This window comes from Salvelinus namaycush, chromosome 17 (genome assembly GCF_016432855.1).
Source record: "Salvelinus namaycush isolate Seneca chromosome 17, SaNama_1.0, whole genome shotgun sequence".
Lineage (NCBI taxonomy): Eukaryota > Metazoa > Chordata > Actinopteri > Salmoniformes > Salmonidae > Salvelinus > Salvelinus namaycush.
Window position 1 is genome coordinate 2,454,645 of NC_052323.1, and position 17,238 is coordinate 2,471,882.

Consider the following 17,238-nt stretch of genomic DNA (forward strand, 5'->3'; position numbering starts at 1 on the left):
AGAGACACTTACTTGCACTGGAAGCATTTAAAAAGCATTTCCAGAGTAAAGGACGAATTGAGTTTAGACAAACCCAACCACATCTCGCAAATCTTTTATTGTTAAACACGCGCATAACCAGAGTATTTGTACAAAAAGACTGCCGTTCAAGATAGTGTGGCTTCCTCTCCAGGTTCTAGCAGGTGGTGGCCTTGGCAGGTGAAGATGCTGGAGATCTGAAGACCTGTATATTTACAAGCCCAGCTTCGTCCTCCTCCAGTGTCTCCTCTTGGAGTTGTACCTGGAACACAGTGAAACCAGGAATAACTCAGACTGATAATACAACACAAGCAATCTCCGTGGTGGCATTAGATTGAAATCCATTCAAGGGCCATAGTACACCGTTTGTATTTAGGCTTGTTTAGTTGTAAACACCATATTGTTTCTTTACAATTTGTCTGAGCAGATGCATAAATCCAATTAAAGTCATTTCACAAGACCAGAGAATACTGACAAATTGCATTTGACTGGTAAAACATATCAACCAAATGCTGTTTATTCCATATGCTCAAAAGCAAAGAAATGAGGCACAGCAGGAATAAGCCCCAAAATGGCAAAAAGACATTCAAACATACTATTTGATAGGAACATCATTACCTCAGTCAGTGCGCTAGATTAACTTTTCCCACTGGCTGCACTGTTGCTACCAACTTTCAGTTGATGACACCTGCACGTGATTTGGGCACACCAATTTTGGGGCAATAAAGACTTGACCAGTGTCCCATAATGTACCTGCATTCCATGGAACCAGGCTAATAATGACTAGACATCTTTTAAAAGTAACATGCCTTTGCAGGCCTTGACATTAAAAGGTACATTTGCCAGTGGCAACACCGGGCCAGTACCAACTGAAAGCTACTGGCGCCAAATGAAAAGAACACTGGCCTGGGAAAGCGGCCGATAATTTAAAATTCTCTTTATACTTGCGGGCAGAGCAAGTAACGTATAACAACCTACCCTCCATACACATTCTAACAATCTCTAAAAACGGCGTTATTGCTAGCGATTTTGAACAGTCAATCTAGTTGTAAGGCCCTATTAATATATAAAAATGTATTCAGGTTTTATATTTTGGTAAATTCTGTTTAGGTTCCTTTTCAAAAGTTGCAACTACAAAAATGTGATGCTCAAAGTCCACAACGCTTAAACCACATCAGAAGAGCACTTTTGAGGTCTGAACAAAATATTAGAGGAGAGTAGTTGCCCTCTCCAACTACCTACCTCTTGCCCATATTGTTTTAAGTAACTTTTTTGCACATCTATCACTCCAGTGTTAATTTCCTAAATTGTAATTACTTCGCTACTATGGTCCATTTATTGCCTTAACTCCTTTTGCACACACTGTATATAGATTTTCTATCGTGTTATTGACTGTTCGTTTATCCCATGTGTAACTCTGTCGTTGCACTGTTTTGCTTTATCTTGGCCAGGTCGCAGTTGTAAATGATAACGTGTTCTCAGCAGGCCCACCTGGTTAAATAAAGGTGCGATAAAAATTGTGAGCCTAGCAAGAGATCGTTGTGTTTGGCTAGTAGTGTTTTTGTACTGTACAATGTCAGCTACATGTGATGGCAGAGTTAGCGAAACAATTGTCCAGCGATTGAAACAAATCATGATATCATTCTGACAGGTAGGCTTACTTTGCAGTCAATTTAAATTGGTTAGTTTTTTTGGGGGGGGGGGGCCTATAGAAATGTATTCAAACAGCACGTGACTGAATTGCAGTTTACAAATAATCAACCAAGACTTTGAACCAAACTTAGTATACCTGGCCTGCATACATTGTTGCATACCCACTGCTGTTTGAATAATATATTTTAAATTGCAAATTGTGAACAAAAGTTGGAGTCGAACTGTAACTCAAGTCAAACGGTCGCAGCTTTGAGCCCTGTCAGGCAACTATGATGCTGTAGTCTTAATTGCACTGTCAATACTAAAGAGAATCCCCATCACAGGTGATGTGACAAAGTGTGAACTCCAAAGCAGAATGTTACTCTCAGCAGGATTAATGACAGCACACCCACTGATTGGAGTACTGTAATTGCAGACCTGCTTTAGATGGTCAGAGCATCCATTCAGCACTAGTTAACATTAGACCATTTTATGCGTTGTACAGGATAGCGGGATGCTAGGAATGTAGCTACACACATACCTGATCTTGTTGCCAGTCTTCATTCTGATCCACTGTGGGATGGGCCTGTTCTGCTTCTGTTTCTTGGCGAGAAAGCGCTTGATCCTGAAAGTCTTGTGGGACGACTGAAATTAAGATGGGGCTGTGTTAGTTAACTAGGGTAACATACATCACATGCAAACCTACATTCCCTTCATGGCATACTACACTTACGTTAGGTAAACCTGCCAACTAACTCGGTGCACTTCAGTTACAGCTAGATTACTATAGGCAGACAAGTCTGTTGAAGGCAGGAAGTATACTTCTGGAAGTCAAGTAAATTTGATCGACAACCCGGCCACACGCTACTAAAACGTTACTTTTTAGGAATTCAATACTGGTATTGAAGACAATATAACGGCTTTCGGTGTTGCCGTTAAAAACACTTTCTGCAAATGTAATGAACAATAATGCATTTCACTCATGTAGACAAGGATGTTATAAGATTTTAACTTACCATTTTGTCCGCAGTCCTTACACCACAATGGCGGAGGCCGAAGAGAAAGAAGGAGGGGAAGCGTTGGTGATGTAGGCAACCCCAACCAATCAAAGTGTAGCAAAGTCTTGCGCTACGCGCACACAGCGTCATCGAGTGGACCACTCCAGCATTGCATCAACATGACGCTTCTGTACCACTTGTAAAAAGTATTAGTGATTGGTTCTCTGAAATTATATTTACAGTACAGTTTGTCATAAAAACCAATCTGGAGTGTTGAATAAATACCATACACAACTTAGAACAATATTTTCTTTATTGCGCTCATTTGTAACTCTTGTTTAGCAAGTCTACATCAATCATGAAAAATGAAGGTATATATGCTTATTCCAATTAGAATGTTGTTACCATACTGTAGCATTGTTTATGTATGAAGATGTATATGAGTACGACGGAGAAGGCCACAACTTAATAGCCACCCATTAGGGGTTGCGTGCAGTCTCAAGTCAAGGCATAGCTCACAGTTATGTATTTATAAATTTAATTACTTTTTAATTCCCCTGAATTGTTGAATGGATGAAATAACATAGCTTAATATTGTTTGTTTTTTACCTTTACAGAGTATTGAGGACTTGTTGGGGAAATAGAAAACAAACTTATAAATGTAACTATAAACCTAAAATATGTCTAGTTTTTGAAAGAAGCAACAGGATATAGTCTCCTACACTGTTTCTAAATTAAATAACATATTGCATGTGATATTTTTTTAAACGTATGAACAACTAATGAGGGTATAATATAAGAACTGTGCTTCGCAACTGTGTAGCAGACTGTACCAAAACTGTAGTAAGGTCACTTTAAATTCATGTGGTCCTAGAGCGTTGGCTTTTTCTCATTTTGCCCTATTTTATCTTACCTTTATTTAACTAGGCAAGTCAGTTATGAACAAATTCTTATTTTCAATGACAGCCAGTTAACAGTGGGTTAACTGCCTTGTTCAGGGGCAGAACGACAGATTTTTACCTTGTCAGCTTGGGGATTCGATCTTGCAACCTTTCGGTTAAAAGGCCCACGCTCTGACCACTAGGCTACCTGCCACCCCATAGCCAAACTCCTGCAAACATTAAAACGCCGACTTTCCCTTGCTTTTCTCCATAAACAAAACTAAAAGCGGGGCACCTTCAGGCCCTGAGGGGAGACACCATGGTCACATCCCTTCCTCTGGTTGGGAGTGGGAGGACGGGATGTGGCTCTGCAGAAGCACTACTGCAGCAGCCTCTCTGGCACCAGTTTGCTTGGCTCAGAGCAGATTCCTCTCAATCGTTTAATCATTCTTTATTTGTGGTCATTTTTTTTTATCCTTCAACTCCCTTCTCTTGGTCTCGCGCCTCAGCATGAGTTTCTCCTCCTCGGTTCCTGGCACCTGGCTGGTATAGCTGAATGGCAGGCCGATCCTGATGCACAAGGGAATGAAATAGAAAATACACAACAAAACTATTAAGGAATGTGATCAGATCAACATAGGAAATCAGGAGAAAAGGGAACAAATGTAATAGAATATCCCGATTAACCCAAGGAATTGATTGATTAGGAAAAATGCATATTTGACTATATACCAAGAAAGACTGAAGTTACTACCTTGTTTCTTAAACAATCTCTTTTAGCTTTCTCCTCCCTCAGGGTTTCTTCTGACTTTTTAGGCTTATCAGTATGGCTTGCAGAATCCCCGGCATTCTCGCCCCTTCTCTTTTCCCAGACACGATCTCTTTTCTCCCTTTTCTCTTCTTCCTCTCGCTTTCTGTAGGAGTTCTCTCCATCGTGCCTTTCCCTCCTCCTTCGTCGATCATCGTCTAGTCGTCTGATGCGCTCCTTCTCTTTCTGCCGCCGCTCCCTCTCCTTGTCTCGTTCGCGGTTTCTGTCCCTTTCTACGTCACGCTCTCTGAAGTCTTTGTGTCCATTTCCATCAGCTCTGAAAGACAAGAACATGTTCATGAATACAATGTAAGCCTTTATGTTAAAGACCTGTAACATCTCTAAGAGATGAATGGTGATGACCACTCACTTCCGTGATACCCTGTCCTCCCTGGTTTCGAAGTTTCGGCGTTTCGTCATATCAGGACACCCTGGAGCTCTGTCGTCTTTCATCTTGTCCTTCTCAGGTTTCTTTAACTTCTCCACATCATCTCCTCTGTCTGGTTTTCTCAAGAGCTGAACGGAGACAGAAAACAGATAAACATGAAAAGAGCAGTCTGTTACTCTTCGGGATCATCCGGATTCATACAGTCAAGTAGTTTAACAGAATTTCTTCTCCTTTCCATACCTTGATTTTTGGCACCTCCTTCGCTTGGTCTTTATCATTCTCGGAAGGTTTGTCTCCTTTCTTGAACTTCTCTGCTTCTTTGCGCTTTCTCCTGTCCTCCTCCCTCCACTTCCGACGTTCCTCGTCCCTCAGGCGCTTACGTTCGAGTTCTCGTCTCCTCCTTTCCTCTTTCTTTTCCTCACGGATTCTCTGACCATCAGCAGACAAAAGCCATATGAATAGTCTATCCAGCCTCATATATCATGCAAGATATATTATTTCCTACAGAAAACACATACCTGTTTGTTCTTTAAGAAGTCCAAAAGGGGAGTCATTTTCTTAGCTGGGGGGGGTAAAATCATGCCTCATCCATTACTGAAATATCTCTTTCACAGGGAACACTACTTGATTTCACATTGACACACATCTAGAGTGTTTCAACTGGCTTTGATGTCAACCAAATGTTACCAGAAAATATGTTTACACACCTACTAGTTCCTTTGTTTTAGCCTCTATTTCCTCCAGTAGAGTCTCAGGGGTGGATGTAAACTTTTCATCGTCGCCATTATAAATCTCCAGGAATTTCTTGTAGTCAGCATCTAAAAGAACAAAGTGTCTCAGTGGGACGTTCGAGCTAGAGGATTTAAATGGTGTGCAATTGCAACCAACCATAAAATACCTCATGTAACATTTTCACCTTCATCTATTGTTCCACTTTTAGCATCCTTTTTCTTACTCCTTCTTTTGGCAATCTTTTGAAAAGGAGCAAATTCAACAATGGCTGGATACTCCTGCCCTGTTAAACAAAATAAGCCACAGCATTAACACACAAGGCAATCAGAAGCTGCTGCCTAGGCTAATATTGCGTGGTTGTTATTATTTCTAAGCTATTAGTGCTTTGAGGTCAGTTCGGTTCAATTGTTTTAAAGAATAACGATTTTCCATTTTGATAAACATTTTAAGACATTAATTAAATGCATTTTAAAATCAATTATTTTAAATTGAAGTTCCAAAGACAAAAACAATGAACATTAAATTGTCAAAACATTGAAAATATTCCATTGTCTATCAGGTCCACATTTGGTAGACATCAATAGAAAAGTAGGAAATAATCAAATATTTAGGTTGTGTATATTATTTAGTTTTTATTTTATGACTATTATTGTTAATTCCTTAAAGTCATCATCTCATCTCTGCTCAAGCAGAAGCAGCCAGCCAACCCCGACCAGACTGTCTTTAGTCATCCTATTTAGCTAGGCTAGCCTGTAAGTAAGCTGCAGAGCTGTCTGACGAAATAATTTTACAAGTGCTTTAAAGTAGATTAGACGTGCATTCACAAACTGTCCGTCTCCCTCGTCGTTGTGTACATTTCTCTCTCATGCGGTCTGTGTTTATCTAACCTAACGTAGCAGGTGTAAGGATATCTGTCATTGTCTGAACCGGGGGAAAAACAGGCGCAATGGATTATGGTCATTGTATTAAATTACCGCCTTTCTGCGCTGAGCTAGGTTGAATATTTGCTTGATGAAAACTACAACTCCCTTCCGCCCAGTGTCCCAAATAGTTTGACAATTTATCTCATGAATTATTTGACTTCTCTAGAGAAACGCTACGTTGGGCTCACAAAAAAAAACGGAATTAAAGTAATTTAACAGGCGTCAGTCAATTAGATGTTTAATAACCATGGAAAAATTCAATGTTGGTTAATCGCTCAGCACTTATTAGATGTCAATAGTGTATTGAAATTAAATGTATCACACCTCCATTATCAACGAACACATATCCATCAAACCGGTCTCTGAAAAGTACAATATCTTCCGGAATCTTGAAGTTGATGTATGCTCTGGCGAAGACATGGGGGTACATGCTGTATAGAAGAAAAACTAAGTAAGTAACCAGGGTACCAAATATGTGATTCTGACTGACAATCGTTCATCAGACGATACGCACCTGCTGTCATTGGAGAAAAATTCTAAGTAATCCACTTCTGGAAGTGGCTGCAATTGCTCCTCCAGTTCCTCCTTGGTTATGCTTGGAGGCAGACGTCGGATAATGATCTGTGGCGCTCAAATGTTAATTTACCAAGATAATATCCAAGCCAGATAGTTAAAATAGCAGATTCAGCCTCTAAGCGTTGGTTAACGGTAACTAACGTTAGCTGGCTATAACAGGTTCATTAACTTTAACGTTAACAGATATATCTCTTCAATAGGCAACATTCAAAAGATAACTAGACAACTAAATTCAAATACAGGCTAATTACACCTGATCTACTAGCTAGCCAGCAATACAGGAGTAGCTTGCCAGATTAAATCCGTGTAGCTAGCCATTTTGGTTTAGCTAGCCAACTACAAATGCTGGCGTAACGTTACCTTCGTCATTACTTCTTTCTTCTCCTGCTTTGGCTTCTCCGTTTTTTCAATGTTTTCGCATTTTATCTCCATCCTTTTCTCCCTCTGACGAGTATTTTCCTTGCCGTCTTTCATATCTATGCCATAAACTTGAAGCAATCTGCAGACCTGTATAAACTTTTTTTAATTGCTTGATTGCTAACTTGCTGCTAGCTAGTTCCTTCTATCGGTCAACAACAAAAACTGCTTGTTGATTGGCTGCTAGGAGACTCGGGGAGAGACGTTCTGCGACACTTGAAAGTGTGTTGCGTCAGTGATGGTGTGGGGTGGTGTCCACTAGTTACCACAGCCACAAAGTCAAAATTGGCTATACCGTAAAAATGTATGAAAACTAAAATTAGCTTATTTGTCTTAACCTTATGCCTAACCTTATATTATCATTGTTGTTAAAGTTAGGTTTAAAATCTAAATTTAAGAAGAGGGTGTCGATAGGCAACACTGTGGTTTACTTTGGCCACAAATATTTACATATAATGTAAGACAGTGGATGCAAAGTACCAAGTAAATAACAGCAGTGTAGGTGCAAGTACACTGAACAATGATATGAACGCAACATGCAACAGTTTCATATAACAAAAATCAGTCAATTGAAATAAATTAATGTAGCCCTACTCTATGGATTTCACATGACTGGGAATACAGATATGCATATGTTGGTCACAGATACCTTAAAAAAAAAAAGGATGTGGATCAGAAAACCAGTCAGTATATGGTGTGACCACCATTTGCCTCATGCAACTTGACACATTTCCTTCGCATAGAGTTGATCAGGCTTTTGGTTGAGGCCTGTAGCATGTTGTCCCACTCCTCTTCAATGGCTGTGCAAAGTTGCTGGATATTAACAGTAACAAACTGGTACATGTCGATCCAGAGCATCCCAAACATGCTTAATGGGTAACATGTCTGGTGAGTATGCAGGCCAAGGAAGAACTGGGACATTTTCAGATTCCAGGAATTGTGTACAGATCCTTGTGACATGGGGCCATGCATTATCATGCTGAAGCACGAGGTGATGGAGGTGGATGAATGGCATGACAATGGGCCTCAGGATCTCCTCACGATATCTCTGTGTATTCAAATTGCCGGCGATAAAATGCAATTGTGTTTGTTATCCGTAGCTTATGCCTGCCCATACCATAACCCCACCGCCACCATGGGGCACTCTGTTCACAACGTTGAAATCAACAAACCGCTCGCCCACACAACGCCATCTCCCCAGTACAGTTGAAACTGGGATTCATCCATGAAGAGCACCCTTCTCCAGCGTGCCAGTGACCATCGAAGGTGAGCATTTGCCCACTGAAGTCAATTTTGACGCCGAACTGCAGTCAGGTCAAGACCCTGGTGAGGGCAATGAGCACGCAGATAAGCTTCCCTGAGGCGGCTTCTGGCAGTTTGCGCAGAAATTCTTCATTGTGCAAAACCACAGTCTCATCAGCTGTCCGGGTGGCTGATCTCAGACAATCCCGCAGGTGAAAAAGCCGGATGTGGAGATCCTAGGCTGGCATGGTTACACATGGTCTGCTGTTGTGAAGCCTGTTGGACGTACTGTCAAATTCTCAAAAACGATGTTGGAGGTGGCTTATGGTAGAGAAATGAACATTAAATTCTGGCAACAGCTCTGGTGGACATTCCTGCCAATTCTACGCTCCCTCAAAACGTGACACATCTGTGGCATTGTGTTGTGTGACAAAACTGCACATTTTAGAGTAGCCTTTTATTGCCCAATAACCTTTTTGTGCATATGGAAAATGTATGCAATATTTATTTAAGCTCATGAAACCAACACTTTATATGTTGGGTTTACATTTTTGTTTAATATATGTGACTAGCTATGTAATTTATTGGAAAAGTATTATATTCTGTATGTACTGCACTGACACTTCAATGCCGTAGGATGGCGCTGTGATATAAAATCAAAAAACAGCTTCAAGTTCCGGAAATGAACGAATGACCGTGAACATTTTGGTAGCCTTTCTTAGCAGTTAGCAAAATAAATGGGCGTATTTGGCCTCCAGACACTCACGTAAAACTGTTTGACAAATAAACATAGTTGTCACTTGCTTCACCCACATTGCAATTATGTGGTACGAAATTCTTCCCGGTCTTGGCGTCATGACTGCTTGTCTCATCCTTCCTGGGGTTTTCACTGCACAGATCCACAAATTGACCAACGGGGGGAAGGTGAGAGAATGTTGCTTACCAATGTTATGAATGAATGCAGTAGCTAGCTAAATATTCATTTTTAAACTGGTTGAAGTTATACCATTAACTAGTTTTGTATACTAGTAGTAAATTAGCTGCGTTAACACTTATTATCCTTAACCTTTGCTTAGGAAAAGAGAATCGCCAGGGTTCCATACCAGTGGTATCTGATGGAGAGAGACAGACGAGTGTCAGGAGTGGATTTGTATTACAAATCGAAGGTAAATAGCTAAGCGATTAATTCAAACGTCAATGCAGTAATTTAGTACTGTAACGTTATTACAATTGACCAGCAGTCAGCCATTGCTTAGGCCTAACTAACTATTTCTTCTTTACAGGGACTTGAGAACATCCACTAATTCCAGATCTCACCTATGAATGGAATTCTAATCTGTCCTAATTTGTTGTACATTAATAAAGTTCTGTATTGTCAGAATTAATCATTTTCTTTGTCTAGTTACTACTCATTATGTTGAAAACCTGACGAAAAAACAAATTGGGTTTACAGTTCAGTGTATTCAATAGGCAATTGTAACTTATCTATTACTCCTAAGGAATTACTCCTATTCACTGATATGTATAACATGTTATGTCTGTCTGAACCAATGATGTGTATATACAGTACCAGTCAAAAGTTTGGACACCTACTCATTGGACACCTACTCATCCTACTCAAGGGTTTTTATTTTTCCTATTTTCTACATTGTAAAGTGTTAAACAAATCTAAATATATTTAAATAAGTAGCCACCCTTTGCCTTGATGACAGCTTCGGACACTTTTGGGATTGTCATGAGGTAGTCACCTGGAATGCTTTTCCAACAGTCTTGAAGGAGTTCCCACATATGCTGAGCACTTGTTGGCTGCTTTTCCTTCACTCTGCGGTCCAACCCATCCCATAAGGTGAATATGGAGGCCAGGTCATCTGATGCAGCACTCCATCACTCTCCTTCTTGGTCAAATAGCCCCTACACAGCCTGGAAGTGTGTTTTGGGTAATTGAAAAACAAATGACAGTCCCACTAAGTGCAAACCAGATGGGATGGCGTATCGCTGCAGAATGCTGTGGTAGCCATGCTGGTTAAGTGTGCCTTGGAATTCTAAATAAATCACTGACAGTGTCACCATCACAGAAACATCACACCTCCTCCATGCTTCACGGTGGGAACTACACATGCTGAGATCATCCGTTCACCTGCTCGGCGTCTCACAAAGACACAGCGGTTGGAACCAAACATCTCAAATTTGGACTCATCAGACCAAATTACAGATTTCCACTGGTCTAATGTCCATTGCTCGTGTTTCTTGGCCCAAGCAAGTCACTTCTTATTGTTTAGAAGTGGTTTCTTTGCAGCAATTTGACCATGAAGTCCTGATTCACGCAGTCTCCTGATTCACGCAGTCTCCAACAGTTGATGTTGAGATTTGTCTGTTACTTGAACTCTGTGAAGCATTTATTTGGGCTGCAACCTGAGGTGCAGTTAATTGCCGATTTCTGAGGCTGGTAACTCTTATGAACTTATCCTCTGCAGCAGACTCTGGGTCTTCCTTTCCTGTGGCAGTCCTCATGAGAGCCAGTTTCATCATAGCGCTTGATGGTTTTTACGACTGCACATTTTTTACATTTTCTGGATTGACTGACCTTCATGTCTTGAAGTAATGATGGACTGTCATTTCTCTTTGCTTATTTGAGCTGTTCTTGCCATAATATGGACTTGGTCTTTTACCAAATAGGGCTATATTCTGTATACTAACCCTACCTTGTCACAACACAACTGATTAGCTCAAACACATTAAGAAGGAAAGAAATTCCACAAATTAACTTTTAAGAAGGGACACCTGTTAATTGAAATGCATTCCAGGTGACTAGCTCATGAAACTGATTGAGAGAATGCCAAGAGTGTGCAAAGCTGTCATCAAGGCAAAGGGTGGCTACTTTGAAGAATCTCAAATGTACAATATATTTAGATTTGTTTAACACTTTTTTGGTTACTACATTATTGAGACGCATCCCAATGCAAAAATAATGATATCTCTAGCAGACAAATTTTGATGGGGATTTTTTTTATTATGCTAGGTAAGTGTAGTCATACTACCTTTTTATAAGCACAATATATTTACAGCATAAAATGTTTTGTCTTTTTAACATGAAAACACTCATCGATTTTGAGTTGATAAATGTATCTGCACTCAAGATGGGAAACTTTTGTGCGATGTCCAAATGTAACCTACATGTGGAGAAATTAGTCGTTTTTGGATTAGTACCCCGGGAATGATCTAACAGCGGACATAAGGAGATACCAAAGTTGGGTTACAGATGTAACCGTAGTTCTCTGCGTAGAGTAACGGATCGCCAAACGACCTATGGGAACTCATTTTCCTTCACACAATGTGATTTGACATGCTTAATATCAAAGATGTTTACTGTCTATTACTAAACTCGAACCCTGTGGAGGTGGAGGAACAATATGAAAGCTTGGCAACCATTACTCTACTCAGAGAACCATGGTTACATCCATAACCCAAATGTCTCTTTCATTTCGTAATGGTTTGCCAAACAACCTATGGGAAAGGCTGTACCAAAGGGGTTGTTCGGACAACAGAGTGGATAACTCACCATTTAACTTAATCCAGGTGACCCCCTGGGACCGCCTTGTATCCAAAAATGATAAGAGGCTGTCTGCGCTATTTTAAGGTCCTTACTACTGATTAGTGTCTGTTTCAGGTACATAGGAGTCAAATTAAGAATACTGGAAGAGATTGAGACTGGCACACTGACGAAAAAATGTATAAACCCAAAACTGAGGCTTGAATGCAAAATAAAGATGTTTTTAAAACGTAGTGCATAAATGAAAGGTGAAAACAAAACACAAACGTTTCATCATCAGTGTAAATCGTTGGCACACACCCCTGGCTTCTAGTTAATTGCATATGTCAGATGATCAAGCATGAACACGTCAGAAAATTATTGAATCAGTACATACAGTATATACAGAAGCGGACAGAGAAATATCATTAATTATTGCTTTTACATTTACCATGTGAACATTTCCTCAGGATAAATAACGCAGGATTGTAAGAGTAGTGAGCTAGAGATACCACTAGATGGGTGTATCTTACACCAATAAAAGGCAATATACTAGTTACAGAAAACACTTCAATACCAATTCTTCATTCATCCCTGATGGGTGGAGAGTTTTTAAACAGAACATCCACCTACATTCTGTCAGGAGAAAACGAAGTTCAAGATTACCACACCTACGTGAATGTTGTATCTGCTGTATAACACAGAAGGACATGGAGGAGATGGGGTGACCGGCATCTGAGAAATTACGTGCAATAGGGGATTTAGGGTCATTTCTCCTAACAGCACTCTTGTGTATATGACGTAGGTATATGACGTTAGAAGAGCTGCATGTGAGGAACTGTTTGATAGTGTATTGTATGCCAGTGGCAGAGCTGTTGAATACGCTCACTTTTTTTACAGGAATCCCTACATGCCACAACTACGGCAGCAGGGTTAGAAGCCCGTCACAACATCCAGTCTTCCATCATTTCTTCCCAGAGAGACATTTAGTGTCAGTCCGAACAATGAAGTCCCTGACATTCCTGGCCCTGTCGTGTGAAAAGAGAGGAGGGTCAGAGAAAATATTTTGGCGAGAAGGATCAGCCATGAGCACATTCCAATGTTTCTAAATCTCTCCCTTGAGGTCATCACTCAAATGAGAATATGTAGTGGTACAGACACATTAATGGGTTTTCTTACTTGTATTCCTTCCGGTTGAGGTCTAATCAATGGTACACTTTCTTGCAATATGATTTTTTAATAAACATCTTTATTTTGCATTCATGCCTCAGTTTTGGATTTATTCCTTTTTTCGACAGTGCAGGTCTCCATCTCTTCCAACCTCCTTGTATCCACCACAGGATGCAACATAATATAATTAGCCAACAGGGTAGCACCGAATTTAAACTGTGTTATACTACCGTATTCACAAGCAAGCTGAAAGCTAGAACTTACAACATGAGGCTTCAATTGGGTTCAACAGCACCAAGAGTGGAAGGCATCTGTAAAAATTGTTGTGCGTAGCCTTGTGTTAGAGTGCGTAACACCAATTTGTTGGCCGTTGACCTTTTCCAGCTGGAAAAGTGGTGCTCAAGGAAATGGTGTTGCTTTAGAGAGTCGGTCCCATTAGGGTCGAGTCTCTGTGTGCTGGCGTGTAGAGGGGATGCGGCCTGCATATGGTGCGCCTCTGCCTCTTGGGCAATGCTGCACTCCACCTGTTCCAGTAGGGTTGAGAGTGTCTGTTCGTCCACTCCTGAGCAGGTGCAGCGTGAGTCTGAGCCTGGTTTCTTGGCATCCCAGTTGGGGCCCTGGGACAAAAGTAATGGTTTGCTGGCTGATGCAATGAGGCGCTGAAGCTCCATCTGTGTTTCGCTGTCCTCATTAGACACTTGGAGGACGTGGGCCGCTGCTGGGCCCAATGTCTGACTAGGTGATATGGGTACACCTAGGAGTGGAAACTTCTCTTTGTCAGGGAGCTTGGACTGCGCTAACCATAGGTGGCGCTGTGCAAAACAGTGTTTCCAAAGATTTCGCAACCATCTAAGCATTGCCCAGAAGTCATTGGATGAGCGGGTCTGTAACTGCAGACAGTTATTTCATGGTCTCAGCATCATCATTTGCGTAGAGGTGTTCCTGCAGCTCTTTGTGATAGAAGGCCAGAATCGCTGCTGAATTGCTAAGCCTAGTGGCTGAAGCAGTGCTGTAATGTGTCCTGCGCAGGACGCAATCTGCATCCTTTGTTAGGCAACTCTTGGTCTGAACTTTGATGGAGAGAAGAATGGAAGCAAATTATTAGTCCATACGGGGGAAATGGCCAAAACCATTCTCATCTGCACCATGAACTGTATCTGACCGAGAGCATATGCTTGGCATGGCAGGAGTTCTGTCATTTGACGTGCTCCAAGTGTCTTTGAACAATGGGGTGGATGTTTCAGTCTTTTAAGAACTGAATTAATGAAACTTGTATGTGGATGCCATGGCAATAGGTGCATGTTCCACGTTGAGGTTCCTGCTTTCCCTCTCAAAGATTTCAGACAAAAATATTTTCTGGTTGACCGTCACTGCCGGGCCAGTAGTCTGTGATACCATAGCATCATCATCATCAGAGTGCTCATAGACCGTGTCATAAGAGTGGGAGGCTCTTGTGGACAGTACGTCAGTGTCATCCAATTCAACAACCACGCTCCGTTCAGAGGTAGGAGTTGGGTTTGGTACCGGCGGGGGAAGCCTGGCCAGGATGTGCTCGAGGGAAGACTCAATGGATGCCATACGACTGTCCAGTGACTTAATCGCCTTGTGCATCTCAGTGTGTCGAGATTTGTGCCCAGGCGAGAATGAGCGATGGCGTTTATTGGGCAGTGAATCACAAGGGAAGTGAGACCCGTCATTAGACCTGGACATTTGCCAGACTCATCTGACTCATCTGATGAGAATCCGGAGGCTCCAACCCCAAAGCGCACAAGTCGATATTTCAATGCTCTTGTTCTGAATTTCTGACAGTGAGTGCAAGAGCTGCTACCCTGTGCAGCCACTTGAGCATGTTCAGCTCCCAAGCAAAGAACGAAAAGTGTGTGTTCATCTGAGGTCGGGAGTTGTTTTTCACACTGTTGATATGGGTGGAATGACATCTTGTGAACAGCACTGAATTAGTGTGCAAATAACTATTTTACGTAAGAGAAGTGTGTTCTAAGAAAAAGGTACCAAAAAATTGCTTTATGTTTTGGTGTGTCTCGTGAATGCCTGGATTGCCTCGCTATCGGCTTCGGATGGTTTGAGAGAAAGGGTTGTTGTCCTATTGGAAGGTGAACCTTCGCCCCCAGTCTGAGGTCCTGACCGCTCTGGAGCAGATTTTCATCAAGGATCTCTCTATACTTTGCTCCGTTCATCTTTCCCTCGATCCTAACAAGTCTCCTAGTCCCTGGCCCTGAAAAACATCCCCACAGCATGATGCTGCCACCACCACACTTCACCGTAGGGATGATGCCAGGTTTCTTCCTGAGGCCAGGGTCCGACGGGAGCCCGGGTGGCAGGCATGCTTGGAGGAGTGGGCACACTCCAGAACCTAGGAGTGAACAGCGTCAGGAACAAACCCCCGGGGGTTTGGCTGGGAACACTGCACCTCACAAACCTGCTCCCCTATTCCCCAGCTGAGTGCCATCGCCAGGCACGAGGTGGGAAGGATGGTCTCAGGTTTCAGGGGTGTAGCCACGAGGCTATAGCGGCGTGACAGTCCATCCGGCTTGACATTCTTGGATCCCGGTCGGTATGAGATGGAGAAGTTGAACCGTGTGAAAAGCAGGGCCCACCTAGCTTGTCTGGAGTTGAGACACTTGGCGGTGCGGAGATATTCCAGGTTCCACACAATGAACGGATGTTCCGCCCCCTCCAGCCAGTGCCTCCACTCCTCCAACTCCATCTTCACCGCGAGAAGCTTACAATTGCCCACATCGTAGTTCCTCTCTGTGGCGTTGAGGTGATGGGAGAAGAAGGCGCAGGGATGTAACTTGAGGTCCAGGACAAAACGCTGGAACAGGACAGCCCTCACTCCGACATCCGAAGCATCGGCCTCCACCACGAACTGGTGGGACGGGTCAGGATGAACCAAGATGGGAGCTGTGGTGAAATAGTGGTGAGTTTCCGGAACGCTCGCTCAGCAGCTGGGGACCACGTGAACGGAACGTAGAGAGAGGTGAGTGCAGACAGGGGGGAAGCCAGGGTGCTGTAACCCCGGATAAAGCGGTGATAGAAGTTGGCGAATCCCAGGAAACGTTGCAGTTGCACTCTGGACATAGGCTGGGGCCAATCCACCACCGCCCTCACCTTCCCGGGACCCATCTGTACACTCCCTGCAGCGATGATGTAACCCAGGAAGAGGACGGTGGAGCGATGGAATTCGCACTTCTCTGCTTTCACAAAAAGCCGGTTCTCCAGGAGGCGTTGGAGAACCTGTCGGACGTGGAGAACGTGTTCTTGGGCGGAGCGGGAGAAGACGAGAAGGTCGTCGAGGTAGACGAAGACAAACTGGTTCAACATGTCGCGTAGAACATCATTCACTAGAGCCTGGAACATAGCAGGGGCGTTCGTAAGGCCAAATGGCATGACCAGATACTCGTAGTGACCTCTGGCCGTGTTGAAGGCAGTCTTCCACTCGTCCCCTTCCCGTATCCGCACCAGGTGGTAGGCGTTCCGTAGGTCCACAAAGAAGAATGCTGCGCCGGCGGGGGAGGCAGAAGGACGGATGAATCCTGCAGATAGGGAGTCCTCAATGTAGGTCAACTTAGCCTTGGTCTCCGGACCTGACAGAGAGTACAGTCATCCCCGGGGCGGAGTGGTGCCTGGGAGAAGGTCGATCCCGCAGTCATTGGGTCAGTGTGGCAGAAGCGATGTGGCCCGAGCCTTACTGAACACCTTCCAGAGGTCCTGGTACTCCGCGGGAATTGCGGAGAGATCCGGGACAACTTCCGAGCTCCCAGGAAGACGTCCCGGGGCAGGCTGCGCTGACTTCCGGCAATGAGCGTGGCAGAATGGGCTCCAGCTCATGATGGCACCAGCAGACCAGTCAATAAGGGGATTGTGTTGCTGGAGCCAAGAGAATCCCAATACCACTGGAACGTG

The 17,238-nt window shown here is 42.9% G+C and overlaps 3 protein-coding genes and 1 non-coding gene across 4 annotated transcripts; 1 reads left to right on the top strand and 3 right to left on the bottom strand.

The window, feature by feature from the left end:
* Positions 1-78: 78 nt before the first annotated feature.
* LOC120062221 (60S ribosomal protein L39-like) lies at positions 79-2,813 on the bottom strand. The gene is made up of 3 exons (XM_039012033.1): positions 2,667-2,813; positions 2,192-2,295; positions 79-280 (listed from the first exon to the last, which is right to left on the bottom strand). The coding sequence occupies exons 1-3, from the start codon at positions 2,796-2,798 to the stop codon at positions 232-234; spliced, it is 285 nt and encodes a 94-aa protein (XP_038867961.1). The 5' UTR covers positions 2,799-2,813; the 3' UTR covers positions 79-231.
* On the bottom strand, positions 1,962-2,095 carry LOC120062602. Its single transcript, XR_005478422.1, has one exon. It is a non-coding gene; the product is annotated as a small nucleolar RNA SNORA69 (small nucleolar RNA).
* A 138-nt stretch (positions 2,814-2,951) lies between the features above and the next one.
* On the bottom strand, positions 2,952-7,549 carry LOC120062222 (regulator of nonsense transcripts 3B-like). The gene is made up of 10 exons (XM_039012034.1): positions 7,317-7,549; positions 6,895-7,001; positions 6,705-6,811; positions 5,642-5,740; positions 5,433-5,543; positions 5,244-5,287; positions 4,966-5,154; positions 4,708-4,853; positions 4,284-4,614; positions 2,952-4,099 (listed from the first exon to the last, which is right to left on the bottom strand). Exons 1-10 carry the CDS (start codon positions 7,428-7,430, stop codon positions 4,001-4,003), a joined length of 1,347 nt encoding a protein of 448 aa, XP_038867962.1. The 5' UTR covers positions 7,431-7,549; the 3' UTR covers positions 2,952-4,000.
* Positions 7,550-9,274: 1,725 nt separating this feature from the next.
* Positions 9,275-10,005, top strand: LOC120061973 (NADH dehydrogenase [ubiquinone] 1 alpha subcomplex subunit 1-like). Its single transcript, XM_039011758.1, has 3 exons — positions 9,275-9,539; positions 9,692-9,781; positions 9,899-10,005. The coding sequence occupies exons 1-3, from the start codon at positions 9,438-9,440 to the stop codon at positions 9,917-9,919; spliced, it is 213 nt and encodes a 70-aa protein (XP_038867686.1). The 5' UTR covers positions 9,275-9,437; the 3' UTR covers positions 9,920-10,005.
* Positions 10,006-17,238: the final 7,233 nt, after the last annotated feature.

Coding starts and splice junctions, on each gene's coding strand:
- LOC120062221 (XM_039012033.1), bottom strand. CDS start 2,798: ATGACGCTGTGTGCGCGTAGCGCAAGACTTTGCTACACTTTGATTGGT. Junction 2,296..2,666: donor TAAGGACTGCGGACAAAATG/GTAAGTTAAAAT, acceptor TCTTAATTTCAG/TCGTCCCACAAGACTTTCAG. Junction 281..2,191: donor AAGACTGGCAACAAGATCAG/GTATGTGTGTAG, acceptor ACTGTGTTCCAG/GTACAACTCCAAGAGGAGAC.
- LOC120062222 (XM_039012034.1), bottom strand. CDS start 7,430: ATGAAAGACGGCAAGGAAAATACTCGTCAGAGGGAGAAAAGGATGGAG. Junction 4,615..4,707: donor GAGGACAGGGTATCACGGAA/GTGAGTGGTCAT, acceptor CTTGTCTTTCAG/AGCTGATGGAAATGGACACA. Junction 4,100..4,283: donor GAGATTGTTTAAGAAACAAG/GTAGTAACTTCA, acceptor CTTGTGCATCAG/GATCGGCCTGCCATTCAGCT.
- LOC120061973 (XM_039011758.1), top strand. CDS start 9,438: ATGTGGTACGAAATTCTTCCCGGTCTTGGCGTCATGACTGCTTGTCTC. Junction 9,540..9,691: donor AATTGACCAACGGGGGGAAG/GTGAGAGAATGT, acceptor ACCTTTGCTTAG/GAAAAGAGAATCGCCAGGGT. Junction 9,782..9,898: donor ATTTGTATTACAAATCGAAG/GTAAATAGCTAA, acceptor TCTTCTTTACAG/GGACTTGAGAACATCCACTA.